This window comes from Lutjanus erythropterus, chromosome 13 (genome assembly GCF_056507025.1).
Source record: "Lutjanus erythropterus isolate fLutEry1 chromosome 13, fLutEry1.hap2, whole genome shotgun sequence".
Lineage (NCBI taxonomy): Eukaryota > Metazoa > Chordata > Actinopteri > Lutjaniformes > Lutjanidae > Lutjanus > Lutjanus erythropterus.
In genome coordinates, this window is record NC_139329.1 from 2,886,825 (window position 1) to 2,905,069 (window position 18,245).

General features: G+C 39.2%; 1 protein-coding gene across 2 annotated transcripts in view; it reads right to left on the minus strand.

Moving 5' to 3' along the window:
• The window catches only part of zc3h18 (zinc finger CCCH-type containing 18), a 43,444-nt gene extending 30,010 nt beyond the window's left edge, over nucleotides 1-13,434 (minus strand). Inside the window, exons 1-9 of one of the 2 annotated variants that reach the window (XM_084733438.1) lie at nucleotides 13,242-13,433; nucleotides 10,395-11,371; nucleotides 6,617-6,701; nucleotides 4,681-4,829; nucleotides 4,367-4,462; nucleotides 3,266-3,408; nucleotides 2,565-2,594; nucleotides 1,919-2,033; nucleotides 1,160-1,431 (exon numbers count right to left, since the gene is read on the minus strand). In XM_084733438.1, coding sequence (XP_084589564.1) covers nucleotides 1,160-1,431; nucleotides 1,919-2,033; nucleotides 2,565-2,594; nucleotides 3,266-3,408; nucleotides 4,367-4,462; nucleotides 4,681-4,829; nucleotides 6,617-6,701; nucleotides 10,395-11,360 — 1,856 coding nt within the window. In that variant the 5' untranslated portion in view covers nucleotides 11,361-11,371; nucleotides 13,242-13,433. Of the gene's footprint in view, nucleotides 1-1,159; nucleotides 1,432-1,918; nucleotides 2,034-2,564; nucleotides 2,595-3,265; nucleotides 3,409-4,366; nucleotides 4,463-4,680; nucleotides 4,830-6,616; nucleotides 6,702-10,394; nucleotides 11,372-13,241 lie in introns of both variants that reach the window. The other variant, XM_084733437.1, reaches the window with a different exon arrangement.
• Between the last annotated feature and the right edge of the window lie 4,811 nt (nucleotides 13,435-18,245).

Here is an 18,245-nt window from a genome sequence, read left to right on the forward strand (position 1 = left end):
AACAGTGAGTCTTGGGAAGCCCATGGCGACCTTATGTAGACGCCGCAGCATAAACACGGAAGTAGACGGGGAGGATAGACGTGGGTGATTGCTGGCAGACCATTTAGCGTTGTGAACCTTGACTGGCACAGTTTTGACAAATGGAGGATCATACACTGTACCAGAACAAAAAGCAGCGGACAGTGAATCCTCGTCATCCAAGAAGCGGAGACGCGAAGAAAGTAAACGCAAGCATGACAGGAAACGGCAAAAACACGAATCAACATCGGCATAGCGTTTACACGATGGAAATCGCTGATGGAGGACAAACGTTTTCACAGTGACGCTGAGGTTGCCTGCTTTCTGCTGGACAGGTAATTCATCCTACACACATAATTGTAGTTTGTTGTGAGATAGCTTTCGCTCGCCATTTTGTCCGCTGACGGCCACCGTACTCTTGGTGAGAGAGGGGCGGTATCGGGGTAAATCCTCTTGCTTGCAATCTAAGGTTTGAATGTTAGATGTCACTGGAAATCACACACTTCTCCTTTAACACCAGCTGCAGCATTAAAAGAATGCTACTCCTGTTACAAGTCTTACACTACTGTTTAACTAGCCACTGGATCAAATGATTTAAAACTTATTTAGACATATTTTACCAACAAGTAGGCACAGCCAACGGAAACCATGGTAAGAGGTGGAAGGGGAACTGTTATACACATTTTCCTGTCAATCACACTTCGCTATTGTACAACTTCCATGTTTTTTATATCCAATCCGAGGTCAAGTTATTGTACACCATGAGCTACTGAGTAAATGTACCTACTAACTGTACATTTAGATAAAAAATGCTTAAGTCAACTTTTATCTCATATTAATTTGTGCATTTGTGCAATATCAAAATACCAACAAAATAATAATGATGATAATTTCAATAATGGAGGATGACTATTCATTGTTCCATAAAAAACATAGTTGCCAATTCATGAACTATGAGCCATTAACTTTAGCTCACTGTTTGGCAGGAAGACGGTTTCGAATTTTATTGAATATGAAAAAAACATGACTGTCCAATGTGGCAATGTGACTTCAATAATGCTTAAGCGCAGCAGTGAGACCAATGATTTCACCAGAATTACATTTTAGCCAATCTCATGCAGCCAACTGAAGTTTCACTTACTTGGGTGGCATGCTGAGGGGAGAGCGTGGTTTCAGTTTGTCCTCATCTTTCTTGTCCCTGGCATCTCGAGGAGGACGCATCCTCGGCCTGTCCTTCTCGTCCCGCTTCATCCGGTCCCTCTCCCATTCTTCTTTTCGCCGCATCCTCTCCTTCTCGCGTTCCCGCTCTCTCTCACGCTCCCTCTCTCTCTGCCGGCGCTCCCTCTCGCGGTGATCTCGCTCCCTCTCTCTGTCCCTGTGTCGCTCCCGAGGGTCACGCTCGCGTTCACGCTCCTGTTAAATTGGATGTGTTCAGTACTCTAGTAAAAAAACATGCCATTTACTGACAAATTTGCTCTGACAGATCTCAGAATACCAACTGGCATTACTCCACGTTTTCTTAGTACAAATAAACCTCATGGAAAGACCGATAGTCCATCTCAGAAGACTTTAAGGCTCCCGTACCCTGTCTATAGCACGCCTACTAAACTCAGAAAAAGACTTTTAAAGAACTGCAACTGTAGTTTTTAAAAAACATTACTCCAAAAGGATACAGAGTAACTTTTATGACTATTGTCATCCACTGATTTCATCCACATCTGCACTCAAATGATTACTTCTGTTGGATGTGTGTCAAACTCAACTACAGTGTGTGTCAGGATAATGCATCACCCAGTGAACATTTTTTTTCTTGATTGTAGGTTGCTTAAGGACTCACTTTGCTGATGAAATCCTGTAATGTTAGAGAGAAATACTTCAGCACACTGAGGAAGATACTTACAGTATAGTGGTAAGGAAGAGGCGCTTCTGTGTACTGCACTCTGAAGTTTTCATACTGGCCACCTCGCCATAGAGCCTCCATTTCATAGTCATAGTATGGATCAGCATATGGGTCACTGCAGAGGGAAACACATTTGAGAAATTGTACATCACAAATGTTACTGAGATGTTCAATTAGTATACATGAATTGCTTTGCTGATTATTTTCTTTGCTACTGAGTCTTTACAAACTGCCACATCATTTTACAGAATGATATAGAATTGTGCTCAGAAAGCATATTTCAAAGTCACTGAATGGAAATTACTTAGTGAATCAGACTGACGGGTTTTCAAAATGCACAAACATGCCTTTTTCATTTTTTGCCCTCATCATAACAAAGACGGAACACTTTAAAAAGGGACCTTAAAACCCTCTGTTTAATATGTGAATCTCTGACAAGAGACATGGATAAAAAAAGATGTGCATTTATTATTAATGGTCTGTCTGTCATGACATTCTGTACATGTTGAGTGGGGTTCTATTTAATAGTAGTAGCTACAAAAAACAACCCCTTAGGCACACAAAGTACATTTACATCTGTTGAAAATATGGGAAGAAAATATGGGAAGATTCAGAATTTAAGGTGTCAATGTTAGTCAGCACTTACCCATATATTGGATCTCTGAAGTCCATTTCACTGGAAGAGGAAAACAGATGAGCATCAATGACAACAAATCAAATCATATTTGGTATATTTACTACACACTAATTGTGGTTTGCTGCTTCTGCAGAAAGAACAATCTTTTGTTAAAGAGAGGAAAATCAGACACATCATACAATAACTATGTGGAGATTTTATGACAGAGCACAACATACTGTTGCAGTTTAACTACTGGAATGATTTTAAATATGGGGGTTTAATTAAATATAATAATAAATAAATATAAAAGAAAAAACTTTGAGAGGGCAGGTTTCTAAAAGATGTGAAGCTATTATGTGACAACAAAAGAATGTCCTATGATGTAGAGTAATGAAGACGAAACATGACAGTATCTCTTCATAAACAGAGAACAAGGTAACATTAAAAAAACTTTGAGTTCTGTCTGAGTTAAACTACAACTCATGCTGTCATGTATGGTCTACTGGAAAAAAGCTGGCATCTAAACAAAAACAGTGTGTGCAGTGTTTGGTCATGTTTTTAACTTGAAGAAACCTCTGAATGAAGAATGAGTGAGTGGAGACAGAGAATGACAGAACCGATCAGAGATTCTATGAAAGACTGGTGCTTTGCATCAATGACACCATGTAACACCAGTAGATACTGGTTTATACTGATGGCACAATGTGTTCAGTGGGAGCAGCTCATACTCTCTGATGATGCGGTAGCTGCGTTCTCTGAAGAAATCATTCTCCTTGTCAAACTCTCTCTCGTCTTCTCCGATGGTCACATTGAAACGTTTCTCCTCAAAGTCCGGCTCCTGCTCCTTACGGATGGTGGCCTTCTTTAGCACCTATGGGACACAAACCGGATAATGAGCAAGTTGATTAACACTGAAAGGTGACTATACCAAACAGAAATCTGCATGTTTTATAATGACATGAACAGAAGTAAATCAAAGTCCAAATATCTCTGGATGACATCTCCACTGCTGCTTTTAATGAGAATGTGTATGCAAAGTTAAATGAATATGATTTATGTTGGGAAATTAACAATGATGCTATCGTGCTGAGTTTTATTTTACAAAAACTCTACTTGAACCCTTTTTTATTGGTTGCTTCCTCAATTTTTGTTAATGATTGATAATAATAAGTGTGGGGTGAGGGGCCTGGAATTTTTTCCTCTTCAGAAGAGGACGACGCCAGAAGAAGTTTGGGAAAGAGTGGCCTAGAGAGAGTCAAGGATATAGCCATGAGCAAAATTTAGAGGAAAAGGCACAGAGCCATAGACACAGGCTATGGCATACAGTTTAGTTGACAAGATAATAAAATATTCTTTCAAGTTTGGTGTATAGGCTTCACATTTTCATAATTAGAGAATATAAGAATCAGTTCAGGCCTACAGGACAAAAACAACTGTTATTCATTTCCAAATCATTTTTGTCAAAGTTAAAGAGAGCCACTGGAGAAGGGCAAAAGAGCCATAGGATGCAAACCCCTGATTGGGGTGTACTTAATAACCTGGCGACAGAGTTCATTCATTACAGTTGCAGCTTTGGTCAGACAGGTAACAGGCATCAGCTAAAGGGGGAACATTTTCCAAATTGGTAACAGGAAAATGTAGTAATAGTAATAAAGTAGTGGTAATAAAACAGCAAACCCTGCAATTTGTGAACTCTTCCATTTGGTCTGAAGAGTCATTAAACAAACAGGCCTGCGGTCACCGGAAGTTCACACACACAATGGCAAGACACCTGTTTCAATTGGAACATGCTCAATTTGGTTTCCAAGTGATGTGGTGGAAGGGTTTACCTCTTTGGCATGCCTCAGACCTCTCTCCCAGGCACTCTCCACAGGAGGCTCCACTGGAGGAGGGGGTGGAGGGAGCTCCTCCACTGCAGGTCCAGCCTGAAACAGTGACAAATGAATAACAGTGTGTACAGTTTTTGTGTCTTCAGGATTCATCTGTATTTATGTACTGTAAATCTGTTCCAGCAATCTGTGCACAACTTCTTCAGAGGCATGCAGATATTATACACTGTTTTTACTGTTGTACAATGGTGCAAAAACAAAAGAGTCTTCATATCAGTGCTATAAAAATGCAGAGTAGTGGGAGACAGACATACCCAAGGATTATTGGGTATGAGTGGGTGTGGTCCTCCAGGAGGTGCTCCATTAGGTGAGAAGAGGTCGGGCTTACTGATGAGAGAATAGTTACCTTTGTCATTGACTCCAGGGTGGATGAACCTACAGTTCATACCCCACGTACAATTTCCTGCAGAGAACAAAATGTGACAGTGTGGTTTTAAATCATTTGCAGGTAGTTAATAACACAAGCACAGTTACTGTACCCAAAGGAACCATGGCTGTCATGGTTGGGGCTTTAGCAGATTAAGACACTTTTTTTATATATATATATATACAGCTCGGTTAGGCACAAATTATGTGCAACATTACTGGTCGTTTAACACAAATGCCAAAATGAAATATTCTTAATGATATCAATGCATTCTTATAAATATCTTGATACAAATCCAGTATCAAATTAGCTGACATTAAATGCAACCAAATTGCTAATTCCACAACTGACAAAATACTTGCTGTAAAAAAATATATTGGACAAATAATGACAATTTTGGTGCTGAGGCCTCGTCATCTCTTCTAAAAGACTGATCATAACTAGAACAATGGTGATCCTTTGTATTTGTTCCTTACAAACAATCAAACTTTCATTTTAAGAGGTTAATTTAGGTACCTAGTCTCTCATTAAGCATGTCTTACTATTGGCAGTGTAAGAAACAGAAATCTAAATTAAATACAACAGCTCCCTCTGCTGGAGAACAAAATAGCAAAACAACAGCTAACAGCAACATTCCTCACATTTTCTCCAAAGTGATACTGAAACAGACATTACTACAATATTATATTGTTATAAATCTATCAAATATTAAAGGTTGTATGGAATTTGAGAATTTCAGTCAGTGTCAAACTGAAATCACTACTAAAGTCTGTTTTGTCTATCTATCCCAAAGATCTAACCCAACAGCATTCTTTGTGCTCTTGCATATCATAACCAGGGTGGGAAACTGCACAAGCCAACAGGCAAATGCTGGTTAAATATGAAAGTGGCTGATTTCAGGCACAAAATAAATATTTACTGCTGAGAGGCTGGTGAATTATTGGTCAGCAGCTGAGGTGTTCACATTTACTGAACACCAGTCAAAACCAGTTACCTTTACTTTTACCTCTGTTGTGATAATCCAGAAATACCATGTTGCGACAACTTCCAAAACTGTACAAAATGTCAGACAATAAGCACACTTGCATTCAACCAAATATTCTTAAAGCCCAAGATGCTTTGTTTCAAAAAGTTAGATTTAGTTTATCATAATATGCAACTCAGATCAGAACAGGCCAAAGTAGGCAGCACATGACAATCAACTATGACAAAGTATTTTATGAACAGACCAAGCTCAGTGTTGAGTACAGCCTAAGTTGTAAAAGATGTCATTCTAATGGTTCTCCAATTTATTATAGGGCACATAGTTTTACAATAAACAATTTTGCCATGGATCCCTTAAACTTGGTGAGTAAAGGACTCTGATTAATTGAGATGTTCTAATAACACTGTGTAAAAGCGTTCTGTATCTGAGGTAGTGTGTCCCGACAGAGTTGTTGCTTATGTTCTGTTTTTCACATGTAGGAATGACAAAAAAAGAAGCTGTTGCTGTTGTTCTTTGCACTATATCTCCATGTTTTAAACACAATTAAGTTATATGGTATTGATATATGGTATTGTGACAAAGACCCTTTTAATAAAGGAACAATGAGATCCATTGTGATTTTTTCACTGGGGACATTGGCATATATCAGTTTGGTAGACATTGTCAAACCCTAAAAGCTACAATGTTTCTACATGACCTGAAAAATATATTTGACAGCGCAGCACTGCAATTTCTTGTTACTTACTGGCTCACATGTATACAGATGCCAATACATCTGTCATAAACTTAAATCGATAGTATCAGCCATGATATAATGGTCAATCGCTTCACTACCTACCTTTGATGAAGAACCTGCAGATTGGACGTGGTCTGATCTTCCTGTCCGAGGGATCTTTGACCTCCCCCTCCTCCAGGTCATCATCCTGCCACACATACAAAAGGCAAATCATGAAACATTGGAGCACTGTTTTGTGATTGTGACAAAATTTGTATTAGTTGATTTCTCTCTGTGTGTGATTGCCCAATCAGCAAAGAATAACTCATCTGTGTCTTCAATATCACTATTAGCTGACGTGGAAGCTGTGGTTGCTCGTAGCCGTTAACATGTAAATCAAGGAAATTATGCAAATTTATGAGTTATTTCTGTAAGTCAGCTAAGACAACCAGAAAAGTTGTGTTAATCTCATCAATGTTTGTTGTCATTTCTCATGGATGCCCAACCCCAATACCACAAAAGTTGATATGTTGTGTCAAAGGTAAATAAAAACAGGATGCAATGATTTGCAAAAACTTTTCAACCTATATTTAGCTGAATACAGTGCAAATATACAGTGCAATATATTTAATGTTCAAACTGATAATAAAAATAATAATAATAATAATAATAATAATAATAATAATAATAATAATAATAATAATAATTATTATTATTATTATTATTATTATTATTATTATTATTATTATTTAATGAGACCTTTTCAAAATTCACATTACAAAGTGCTCAACTTTATTGTTATAAATATACACTATTTCCATATTCAGTGTCTGCAACATGTTCCATAAAAGTGGGACAGGGTCACATTTACCACTCTGATGGATCACATTTACTTTTAACAACACTCAGCCAGTATTTTGAAGGTGAAATTCTTTCCCATTCTTGCTTAATATACAAATCCATGTGCTCAGTAGTCCGGCGTTTCCATTATCATATGTTGCGCTTCATAATTCATCACACAGGGACGTCTCTGAAAAAGATGATGTCTGAATGCCAGTATATGTTGCTCAAAACCTGTATGTATATTTCAGCGGGGGTTGGTGACAGCTAGCTATGCCATGACCACTAAAACACCCCCATACCAAAGGGAGACGCTGGCTTTTGAAGTTACCAGTGGTAACAATCTGGATGATCCTTTTCCTGTTAAGCCAAGAGGACACGGCATCCGTGATTTCCGAAACCTGTTTGAAATGTAGACTTATCAGACAACAACACACTTTTCTAATTCGCATGGAAATTAGCTCAGGCTCAGAGGAGTCTGTACTGTTGATATATGATATGATACCATCATCTGTTACCAATTAACCTGTTTACCTGTGAAATGTTCCAAACAGGTGTGTTTTGAGTGTTCCACATTTCTAGTCTTTTTTAGTACCCTTGTCCCGACATTTTTGGAATGCGCTGCAGGCATCAGATTGTGTATTTATAAAAAAAAACAAAACAATTAAGTTTAACAGTTTGAACATTAAATGTCTTGTCTTTGTAATATTTCCAACTGAGCATCACAACCTCCTTCTTTTTTCTTGCTGTACAAAGCGGGTTAACTGTTGCAAATAAGAAGTTAGACAGCCACCTTTGCAGCAATGTTACAATGTCATACACGACATTGTTTACCCGCAGACACTGCTCCTGCTCAGTCTAAAAGACAAACACGTTTAGTGAGATGTTGTCATCTTCTGTAGGATAACATTTCAGCAGCATCTAAAATACAAATTAGTTACTGAAGAATGTGATTAAAGGCTTCAAATTGCTCTTAATAAATGCAACATTTTTTTGGACAAGGTACCTTATCAATTAATCAACAGGGGGATTAGCTGCCCGACACATCCCTAATTGGATGCTTGGTTGTTCTTTTAACGAGGAAAACAGTTAGTGAGCACAGAGTAGAACGAAGCAGGAAAAAGGAAAAAAAAATAAGAAATGGAGAATGTTTTGTCTTTTTTGTGGCATGGCAGGTAATGGCAGGAAATTTTTCAATGCTGGTGTGTACAATACAAGAAGAATAGTTTTTTGATACCCTGCTTTGAGTCACTTTGACCTTGAAATGATTGTTGGTGCTAGTTAATGTGGAGCAGCTCAAAAATCTCAGAGAATCAGGCAAAAAAAGCCAGTGAATAGCAGATCTGCTGGCAAAAATACCTCATTAATGAAAGAGATCAGGGGAGAATGGGCAGACCTTGGTGGTTCAAACTCAACCACACAAACCTACCACTAGAAGTATTCAAGGTTCCCACACATTTTCATGGACAAAATATCTAGGGTTGTTACCAAGTTGGTCTGATACTGCGTAAAATGCTGGTATCAGTATCAGTGAATACACATCTATTTGGACTGCATGACACGGTAGAAAAAAAACAAAAAACAAAAATTCATATTGTGATTATTTTGATTGAAATTGTGACTGTGATACCATTTTTGGGAATGATAATTTTTACATTATAATTTTCATTTTTACTGGAAATAAAGCTTTTCAAGTTGTGATGTTGTGATATTTGTTGGGGTTTGTACCAAACATGTTTTCTTTGGTTTGAAGAACAAAATTTCTAGGCCAGGGCATCTCTGCAGAACTACAGTACTTCATTATAATACTGTCTTCTCATACACTTTTTCTTATATCCAAAAATTGTGATTTAGTTCTGCAATGTGGATACTGCACTTGGCCATACTGCCATTTCATTAATATTGCAGATTTATTGTGCAGCCCTAATGTCTATGCAACAATCCCATACCACACAATTTATTAATCCCTGTAATGGGAGCCTGCAGCGTCCTGTACACCTTTTTTTTCCTGAGGATGATGAAATGCAGCAGCATGGGATCTATACTCGTTTTGGAAAGGACAATATGGTGTCATAACATTGATAAGAATTACTTTAAATAAATTATATTAATGATAAATGACCATGACTTTTCAAGGAACCATTATAAAATGTATCTATTACCTAGAAGTACACAAACAGAACTCTATTATACAAGTTTGTTCCACAACCATATAACTGACCATTGCAATGCTTCACTGTGGGCATCATCATGGCAGTTCAGTAGACATCCTCCAGCCCCATTTGTCACACCTTATTTTTCACAAGCTACAAATATCAAAGGCTCTAGTTCAAAATGTTTAGGTTTATAAGGTCCAATTATTGATATGACAGGAATGAAATTTAAACTGGGAGAGGGCAACTCCTGAAACTGAGGTGAAAAGACGTATCACTCTGGTGGGGTTGTGGGAACTACAGTTCTCTCACCCTTGCACAGTGTTGAGTGAGTGGAGCTTCTTCCCTGGTAAATGATCTTCAATTTCGACCTGTCAAGTAACTCACAAAAGTAATGTTGGTGAGCTGATATGACTATCTCCCATTTTATCCAGTGAAAAGTGATGATCAACATCAATTAAAAATTAAAAGAATGTACACTGCTGACATTTGTTTGCCAAACCGGACATCAGAGTCTTTCGGTCCAGTGTGGCCAAATAATTTTTTTACACTTACAAGTTCTAATTTTCACTTTAATTTATGAGTAAATTTCGGTAAAGAAAGGAATCTGCATTTTATCCACTTTAGCCAATGATACCAATCAATTTAAATATGCCCAGATTGGCCCTGATAACGATGCTTGGGAATGGCTTGAGACATTGTTATTGTCCAGCCATTAACTGTAGTCTGTGTTCAACAGATACTATTAAAGTTTTGTACTGATAAATAAAACAAAAACACAATAAAAAGCATTTCCAGACTAGGGAAAAGATTCCTAATGTATGATTATGCACGGGATTATCCTCATGCACACAGCTGATCACCTCACTCAGATTAACATAGAACTACCAGTAAAACTGATCACTTACATCAATCTCTCCTTCATCAATCTCTCCATCATCTTCATCCTTCTTCTTGTCCCTGAAGGAATCTCTGCGCACCCTCTCAGGCCCTTTCGAGTCATCTGTCCTCTTGAATTCACTGTCTTTAGGAGACGGGGGGAGGATTGGTTTTTTCTCCTTCTTCTTACTGGTCTTTTCCTCACTCTCTTCCTCTTCTTCTCCCTCTGCTTTTGTGTCCTCCTCATCTTCGTCTTCCTCGGGTGCAGGGATGCTGGGCTCTTCTGGGACCTCCTCATCGTAATCCAGTTCATGCTCGTCCAGCTCCCGGGAGACAGACGCCGAGTCATCCTTCATCTCTCTCACTGCAACAGCCCTCCTCCTCTCCTCAGCTCTCATCCGCTCATCCTCCTCGGCCTTGCATTTGTCTTCCTCCTCCTCATCATACACCTCAGCTGTCTCAGGCTCTGCTGAGGCTTCCTTTTGGTAGCTGCTGTACCCTTCCTCCCCGTCTTCTCCATCCTCTTCAGTAATGAAGCTCTTGCCCTGTTCTGGCTCGGAGTCTGGAGACTGTGGGGTGTCAATTATTTTATCTTCCTCTTGCTCCTCTCCATCCTTCTCCTCCTCCCCATCCAACTGCTCCCCATGTGGACCATCTTCATCCCCCTCCATCAGCATAATAGTCCCATCCTCCTGTCCCATCCCTTCAGTTTCTCCTACCGGCTCGTCGTCATCTGGGTCAGAAACAAAGTCAGGCACCACCTCGTCCTCTTCTTCCCTCTCCTCCTCTAACTCTGAACCTCTTCCTCTGCTTTCTAGCTCCTCTTCGTCCTCCTCAACCAACGCCCCATTCTCCTCTTCATGGACAACCTCACTGTCTGAGACAAGCCTGTCCTCCTCTTCATCAGGAGAATCCAGCAGTTCACTGTCAGAAAGGCCCTTCTCCTCCTCCTCAGGTGACTGAGGGGACTGGGTAGGGCTCTCAGGAGTATCCATCAAAGAATATTCTGGTGGAAACAGAAAAACAGAAGCCTGTAAGAAACGGTCAATGAGAAATATGCTAAACGAGCACAAGCTTTGCTAGAAAATTTATGCTTCACTACATCACAACAAGAATATCATGCCATCCAAAAACCTTGCTAAACAATCATCTTCACATATCAGCCAGGCAGAAAAGAAGTTCAGAACATTACTTATCCAATGAAGCTGCCTTTAGACAAACCAATGGTAGCAATCTGGACGCAAAAATAAAATCACTCACTATTTAACTGCAATCATGATCTACAATCTAAATTGCTATCTTTTTTGTAGCGCAATGCCCTGTAAACTAAAGCCAGATTATACATAGTCTATGGCTTTCCCTATTTCCACCGTTAAAACACAATACCGTATTAAAGATACTGCACAGATTTTACAATGATAATTACAAATTTTGTTTGAAGCTGTAAACGAAAGCCAAAATAAACACATTTCAGTTAGTCACAAGTCAACTGCATTGTTTACAATACGTCAAAGGAAGAGGCACTTTAAGCAATTTCTTCAATGGCTACTATATACTACTAGTGACTATAACTGTGATATTTATAAAATAAAATGCTTGACCATTTTTATAATAAAAAGTAACATATAATCCAGCAACTCTCAAATGCACTATCTGCTCCAAATTTTCTACAATTATCACATTATTGTAAATTCTTTTGGCAATATTATTTGTGTACTGAAGGTATAATATGGTGGCAGCCCAATGAGCATAACCATCTAGTTGGCTACATCACTCTACTGGTTTTCACATAGAGTGGAACCACGTATCGATTAGATTATGTGAAATTTGGAGGCAGAAGTAAGAGAACAATAAACACGGCGATCTCTATGATTCGCGTGAAAAGTAAATCACAGAAGCTTCAGGGTTTCTCTCTAAAATCGTCAGATTGACCCCCACCCAGTGTCAAGTCAAAATGTAAATATTGCACCCAGATGATATATTCCAATTAAACCTATGTTGTGCTTACGATCACAACCCACACTTTATCTTGATAGAAAAATACTCAGACAAAGCCACAGTTACTACTGTTGAGTAAATGTGTACACATACTCAACTTAACACGGTCTACATCTTAAGCTGGTGAGAAAAAGGGAATTTTACAAACAGACTTTTAAATAGAGACTTTTAAATAGAGATTGCTATATATAGCTATATGAGGCTCTACATAGCACAATATAACATATTTGACTATTTAACATACAAATTATATGAGAGCAATGTCAAAAAACCAACAGGTTTTAAAGTGATTAGGACAGCTAGCTTGCTGACAAACGGGCTATCTAAATGAAGGACTAGAACTTCTTTACTTTTCTGCTCTACCTTTGCTTACCGAAAGTTAACTGGCGGTGCCGCTGCTTCAACTGCAAAAAAACAACCTTAGCTAATGCAAGCCAACTACTAATAGGTACTAAAAACTATACTTCAAATAAAGACTCAGTAGTCTAGGTTACCTGTTTGTAAGTACATAATAAGACAACATGTCCAAGTTAGTAATTACTACACGAGTTTACCTGCATGCTAACATGACTGAAACACTACTTCTAGCTTCTCGCGCTAGTTTGCAACAAGGCCCGGAGGTGGGCGACGCGGAACAAGTTGCCCACCGAGCTCTCTGCCCCCAACGAACAGCTAGTGTTTCTTCACGAATACACACAAATGAACCGGTGAGTTTCGAGGCATAACTAGCGGACACCGCTGCTGTAGCAATGAGCGGACGGTGTAGCACACTAGCCTGTCTTTCATTTAACAATGCAGCCGTTCACCCTGAAGCTAACGTTAGGCTAACAGCGCAGCTCCACTCAGCTAGCTGCTAACAAGCACACAGTTTGATTCACCTCGCCGACCCGGAGCTCTTTACAGACGGCCCTGCTGCGGTAAGAACGGCCTTCTCCCGCTGATGTTCTTCTTTATAGTCTACAATAAATACTAAACTGTTTAATTTAACCGCTATGCGGGAGAAAATACAACAGTCGGCACGGCACAGCGAGAGCAGCCGTCACCTCTACGTCATTGCGTCATCAACACACGACGATCTGATGGGGAAAGGCGCCGTTGGAATTGAAGAAGGGCAGGTCTGAGATCAGCATGCGTGTCAGATTACTAACCGCTGTGATGTGGTCAGGAGAACAAAATCTGATTTCCATTCAGTGACTGCGGCCCCACTGAGCACGTCTGGTATCATCTACAGATTATATCGTTAACGAAATGTATTTTTTTTTAACTGAAACATATACAACAATGAGACATATATAGTAATAACAATATAAACCAATAACAGTTAGTTGAAGAATGACATAGACAATTGTAATATAGAGTAATTAATAATGGAAAATTAAAACAAAAAAAAATCTGAAAAGGAAAATAAATAAAATTAAGAGAACAGGAAATTGCATATCGTCGTGCTAAGTCTCATCAAGTATTTTCTTCTTTTTCTTCATAAAGAGGCCTGTTTCCCTTTCATTAGTTTTAAGTCATTGAGATTAATGTCCATAAGGTTGATGAAATATTTTGCCAGGAGTATAAGGCTGTTCAATATCAAGTCACTCTTAATGTCCTTCAGGTTAGAACCAAACAAACTTTTCTCTCATGAGGAGCATGTAGTGGGATTTTGGATGATAGCCTGTCAAGTCTTCCCAAAATGTTAACAAATTATATTAGTTGTTATGAGGATGGGGAGAGTTACTGAAGAAATGTATTGCGTCACAGTTACTACTTACCTGTTAAACACTGTAGTCAGTAAGGTAAGGTAATATCAGAGGTTGCGCTAGACTTTGTCGTTGTCTGTCATTTTGACTGACAGGGTCATAAAAATCCCGTCAATAATCTATTTTTACCTGTCACTTTAATTTTTAAAATGATAATAATTACATATTCAATAGCATTTAAATTTCATTCATTTTTTATTAATATTCAGTCCGAACAAGCTGAACAGAGAATCCACACCGTACCTCTTTTATCAACACCATCATCATTATTGGGCTTTTTGAAGAAACTTCAGCTGCTGACACTCAGCTGCTGTGACACTAGGTGTGTTTGAGATGATCCAGGTCTGCGCAGAATTGATCAGCGATGATCGCCGCATAGTGCATGGCGGTTAGATTTGTGTCCGACTTGATCCCGACTTGCACTGACGTCATGCACACGTGAGCAACGATAACCTCACGAGATCGAGGCAGCCGCAGTTTGTAGAGCCAGGTGCCACAGCTGCTCTCCACCGACTGCAAACGCCTGGCTGTCACCTGATTGACAAGCTTACAGGCTCTGATTGGCTCCTAATTTTGACAACAAACACCACGTGTTGTATAAAATACTAATTTTCTGTGTAATTGTAATATTTAATGCTGGACATATCAGTCTTCTGTTGTGCAATGAAGTTTTAATCTGTCAGCAAGCAGATATTTTGTGTCTGATAATAATAAGGGTTATATATATATGACTTATCAAAAGAACAGTTTAGTGCTTTACAAGGCAGATAAAAGAACAGATGCGTCAAAAGGAGGATCTCTTCTATTTTAACTTCAATCAGCGATCAAGAACACACTTTATTTCTTCAGCTATGATCATGATCTGCAGACTACAGGTAACCTACAGGTGATCTAACAGGATGTTCGTGTCTCTTCCTCTACTCCCTCGTAAGTCTGTTGAAAACTGTCCGACTTGACTGCAGCTTTTTGTCTCCACCTCCTGCTGCAGCCGCCTGATCTCGTCTACTCTCCAGGCGAGACGCAGTTCATCTCGAACCTACCTATTTTTCCGAGTGAAGCCGACGAGGTCATGCATTAAGAGAGACAATAGCTAATTAATAAGCTCACTCGCCACCAAGTGGTCAGGGGTGTATCCTGTCAAAATGACAGATGACCTTAAGATTTTTCTGTCACCGTTTTAAAAAAACCGGTCAACGACGGAAAATATTCAGTTAACGCGACCCCTGGGTAATATAATGTTATATGTTGTAGGTTTATTGGTTTATTCAGCTGTACCTTCATAATTGTAATGAAATGTTATTTTTTTTGTATCCACATTATATAATCCCATTACATGTAATCCATTACTCCCAAGTGTGGCTGTTATATGTTTATGACCATATGTTACAGGCTTATTTTGTGTTTTTATATTGCAGCAGCAACTACCTGGGGGAGTGAGACACACAAATCCCCATCTAGGAGCAAAATCTTGCATTCATAAGTGCAGTGTTTTTTATTTGTGTATTAACACACACTCAACTTAATATACTGTATATATTAAACATAAAATGCTTCCATACTGCTCGTCTTGTCCAATCCAAGTCTTCTGAAGCCCCAAGTTAACAAGCTGACTTGAAAGACTTTATTTACACCATGTTTTTAGCCTGAATCTTCACATATCTTGGAGCCACGTTAACATGCACATTGTCTGAACTGGGTGTGTGTGTTGTAACGGTATGCAAATGACATAGCAGGACTTCAAGTTGTTTTTTTACATTTGAAAACTGGCCACCATTCAGTACCATTGTTTGGGAGAATCTGCAACCCTATGTTCCTGTGAAACTGCAGCTGTGTTTGGTGGACTAAAAAAACTAAACCTGACCTTCAATCGGCATGAGGGTGAGTAGATAATGACTGAATTTGGGTAAACTATCCCTTTCAGCTACAATCACATGATAACCTATAGTGTGTTGTTAGGTTTATACTATAGTTTGTTTTGTTATGTTTTTGGATTTACAGCCATCCTACACTTTTTGGGGAAAAAAGGTGAAAATGTTTTTATCCAATTCCAGATAAATCTGCCTCCTCTCCAGTAATTGCACTGTAGGCCTATGTGAAATTGGGGTCGCACTATGAGGTTAATACACAACAAGAAATAGTCTGTCATCCCAGTATATCTTGGCCTATTTTCACATAACACCAAATTGGCCACTGACTCAGTAATAGACAGTTGGCACAACATAAAGATTCAGTGTGAAGATAGAAAAGTACTGAGAACTAAACATAAAGAGACTTCTAAAAGTCTCTCTCTCTGCTCTCCTGCACACATGAGCTCAGTATCACAACACTCGCTTGTTGGTGGGAAACAGAAAAGAGGCTCACTGTTGGGTCGCAGTCAGTGCGATGTGACTGCAGTCTGCTTGGAGGTGAGTCAGGCTTGGGGTTCATGTGGGGCACAGCTCACCACGATATAAGCAGTCATGAAAATGCAACTCAGTGGCAACATGGTTTGACTCGTGTGGCCGAAAATTTAAGTACAAAAGCACAGTGTCATGTAAAGCAGCACAGTCAGCTTCTCCATGGTGCTGCGGCACTCAGGCTTACAAGCAAATATGAAGATAAATTCACTTTTTAATCCCCAAAATTTAAAAAACAAAGTTTGAGCTCTCATCTGGTCAGCACGTCCAGAAGTGTTGCTACAGAGGGGCTGAGAGGCAGGAGTAAAAGTAAATCCGCTTTTTCATCTCAAAAGTTTCAAAACCAAATGTGCTCGTCAGGCTCCATGATTTCTTTCTATTGTTGCTGGAGAAGGTTGAAGCAAGAGTAAAGATAAATCCTCATTTTAATCCCAGAAGTTTGAAATATACACTCTGAGCTCCTCTCCTGCCAGTAAGTGTCTGTTTCTTCCAGAAGCACCAGTCTGCTGCAGACTCTCCTCTGAAGAGCTCACCGGCTCTGAGCAGCTGTCTGTCGGCTCTGTGTCTCAGCTCCTCTCAGCACTCAGCAAAGCTCCGCGACACACCTGAATGAACACAACTAAAGGTGAACTCAAAAGTAACCCAGTGAGCTGACAAACTCCTGGGTTGAGCATGTTGCTCGTTAGACTCTTTTCTCTTTATTATAAAGCCATTTTATAGTGACTTTTCCTGCAGTAGTTTCCATCATTGATTTAGGTTCTCATTGAAGAAACATGCAAGCACAGCTGCACTAGTAGGAGGAGTCCCCCAGGTCTGAGAAGACCTGTGATTGGTTTAAGTCTACTGTCACGGGCCAGAGTCTCTAAATGCAGAAAACAGAGCCACAGAGGAGGAGCAGGAATGTAGCTCTCTCTCAGAACATCAGATTTACAATATGCTGAAAGGTTTTTAATAAATTATTTCTCAATTATACCAAAACAATGTTGCCCACCGGAGCTCTAAGTCTCATTTTACAGTAAGGTTGTTCACTTCCAGTTTGTAGCCACTAGAGGGCAGCAGCAACCTGATTACACTAAATAATGACAGTGGACGTCAGAGATTTTTCCAGGTTTTCTAAATTTAAGATAATAATCAGATAATTCATCATATAGGCCTATAGACACAGTGAATTAATATTCTAAAATATCTCATATTGAGGTTTGAATATTTTTGATGCTGTTTATATTTAAGATGTAGCTATACAGTAGTTTATTGTGTGGTGGGCGAAAAGAGTATCTGAGTCGAAGGAGTGAAATCTCATATTCATACCAACAGAAAACTCTCTCAATTTGACAGCAGGAAGAAAATTTGTAAATTAGTACAAAAAGTAAAGAAAAAGAGAGATACTAGAGAGGATCATTAAGATCAGCTTGTGTGTGTGTGTGTGTGTGTGTGTGTGTGTGTATGTGTGTGTGTGTGTGTGTGTGTGTGTGTGTGCAGTCTGACAAGCGCGAGGGACCGGAGCGCACCGGAGGCAGAGACGCACTGAGGACGAATCAAGCTAGAGCACGATCAATACACGACTTCCTTCCACATATTTCAAAATAAAACTAACAAGTTCTACTTGATGCAACTTGATTTGTTTGCGATAGCAAATGATATTTCTGTGACTTACATAATTCATATTCTCATGAGTCACTTATGTAATAAATTTATTATGTAATGAAACGTATAATGCCAATGCACCAAAATGAAATGG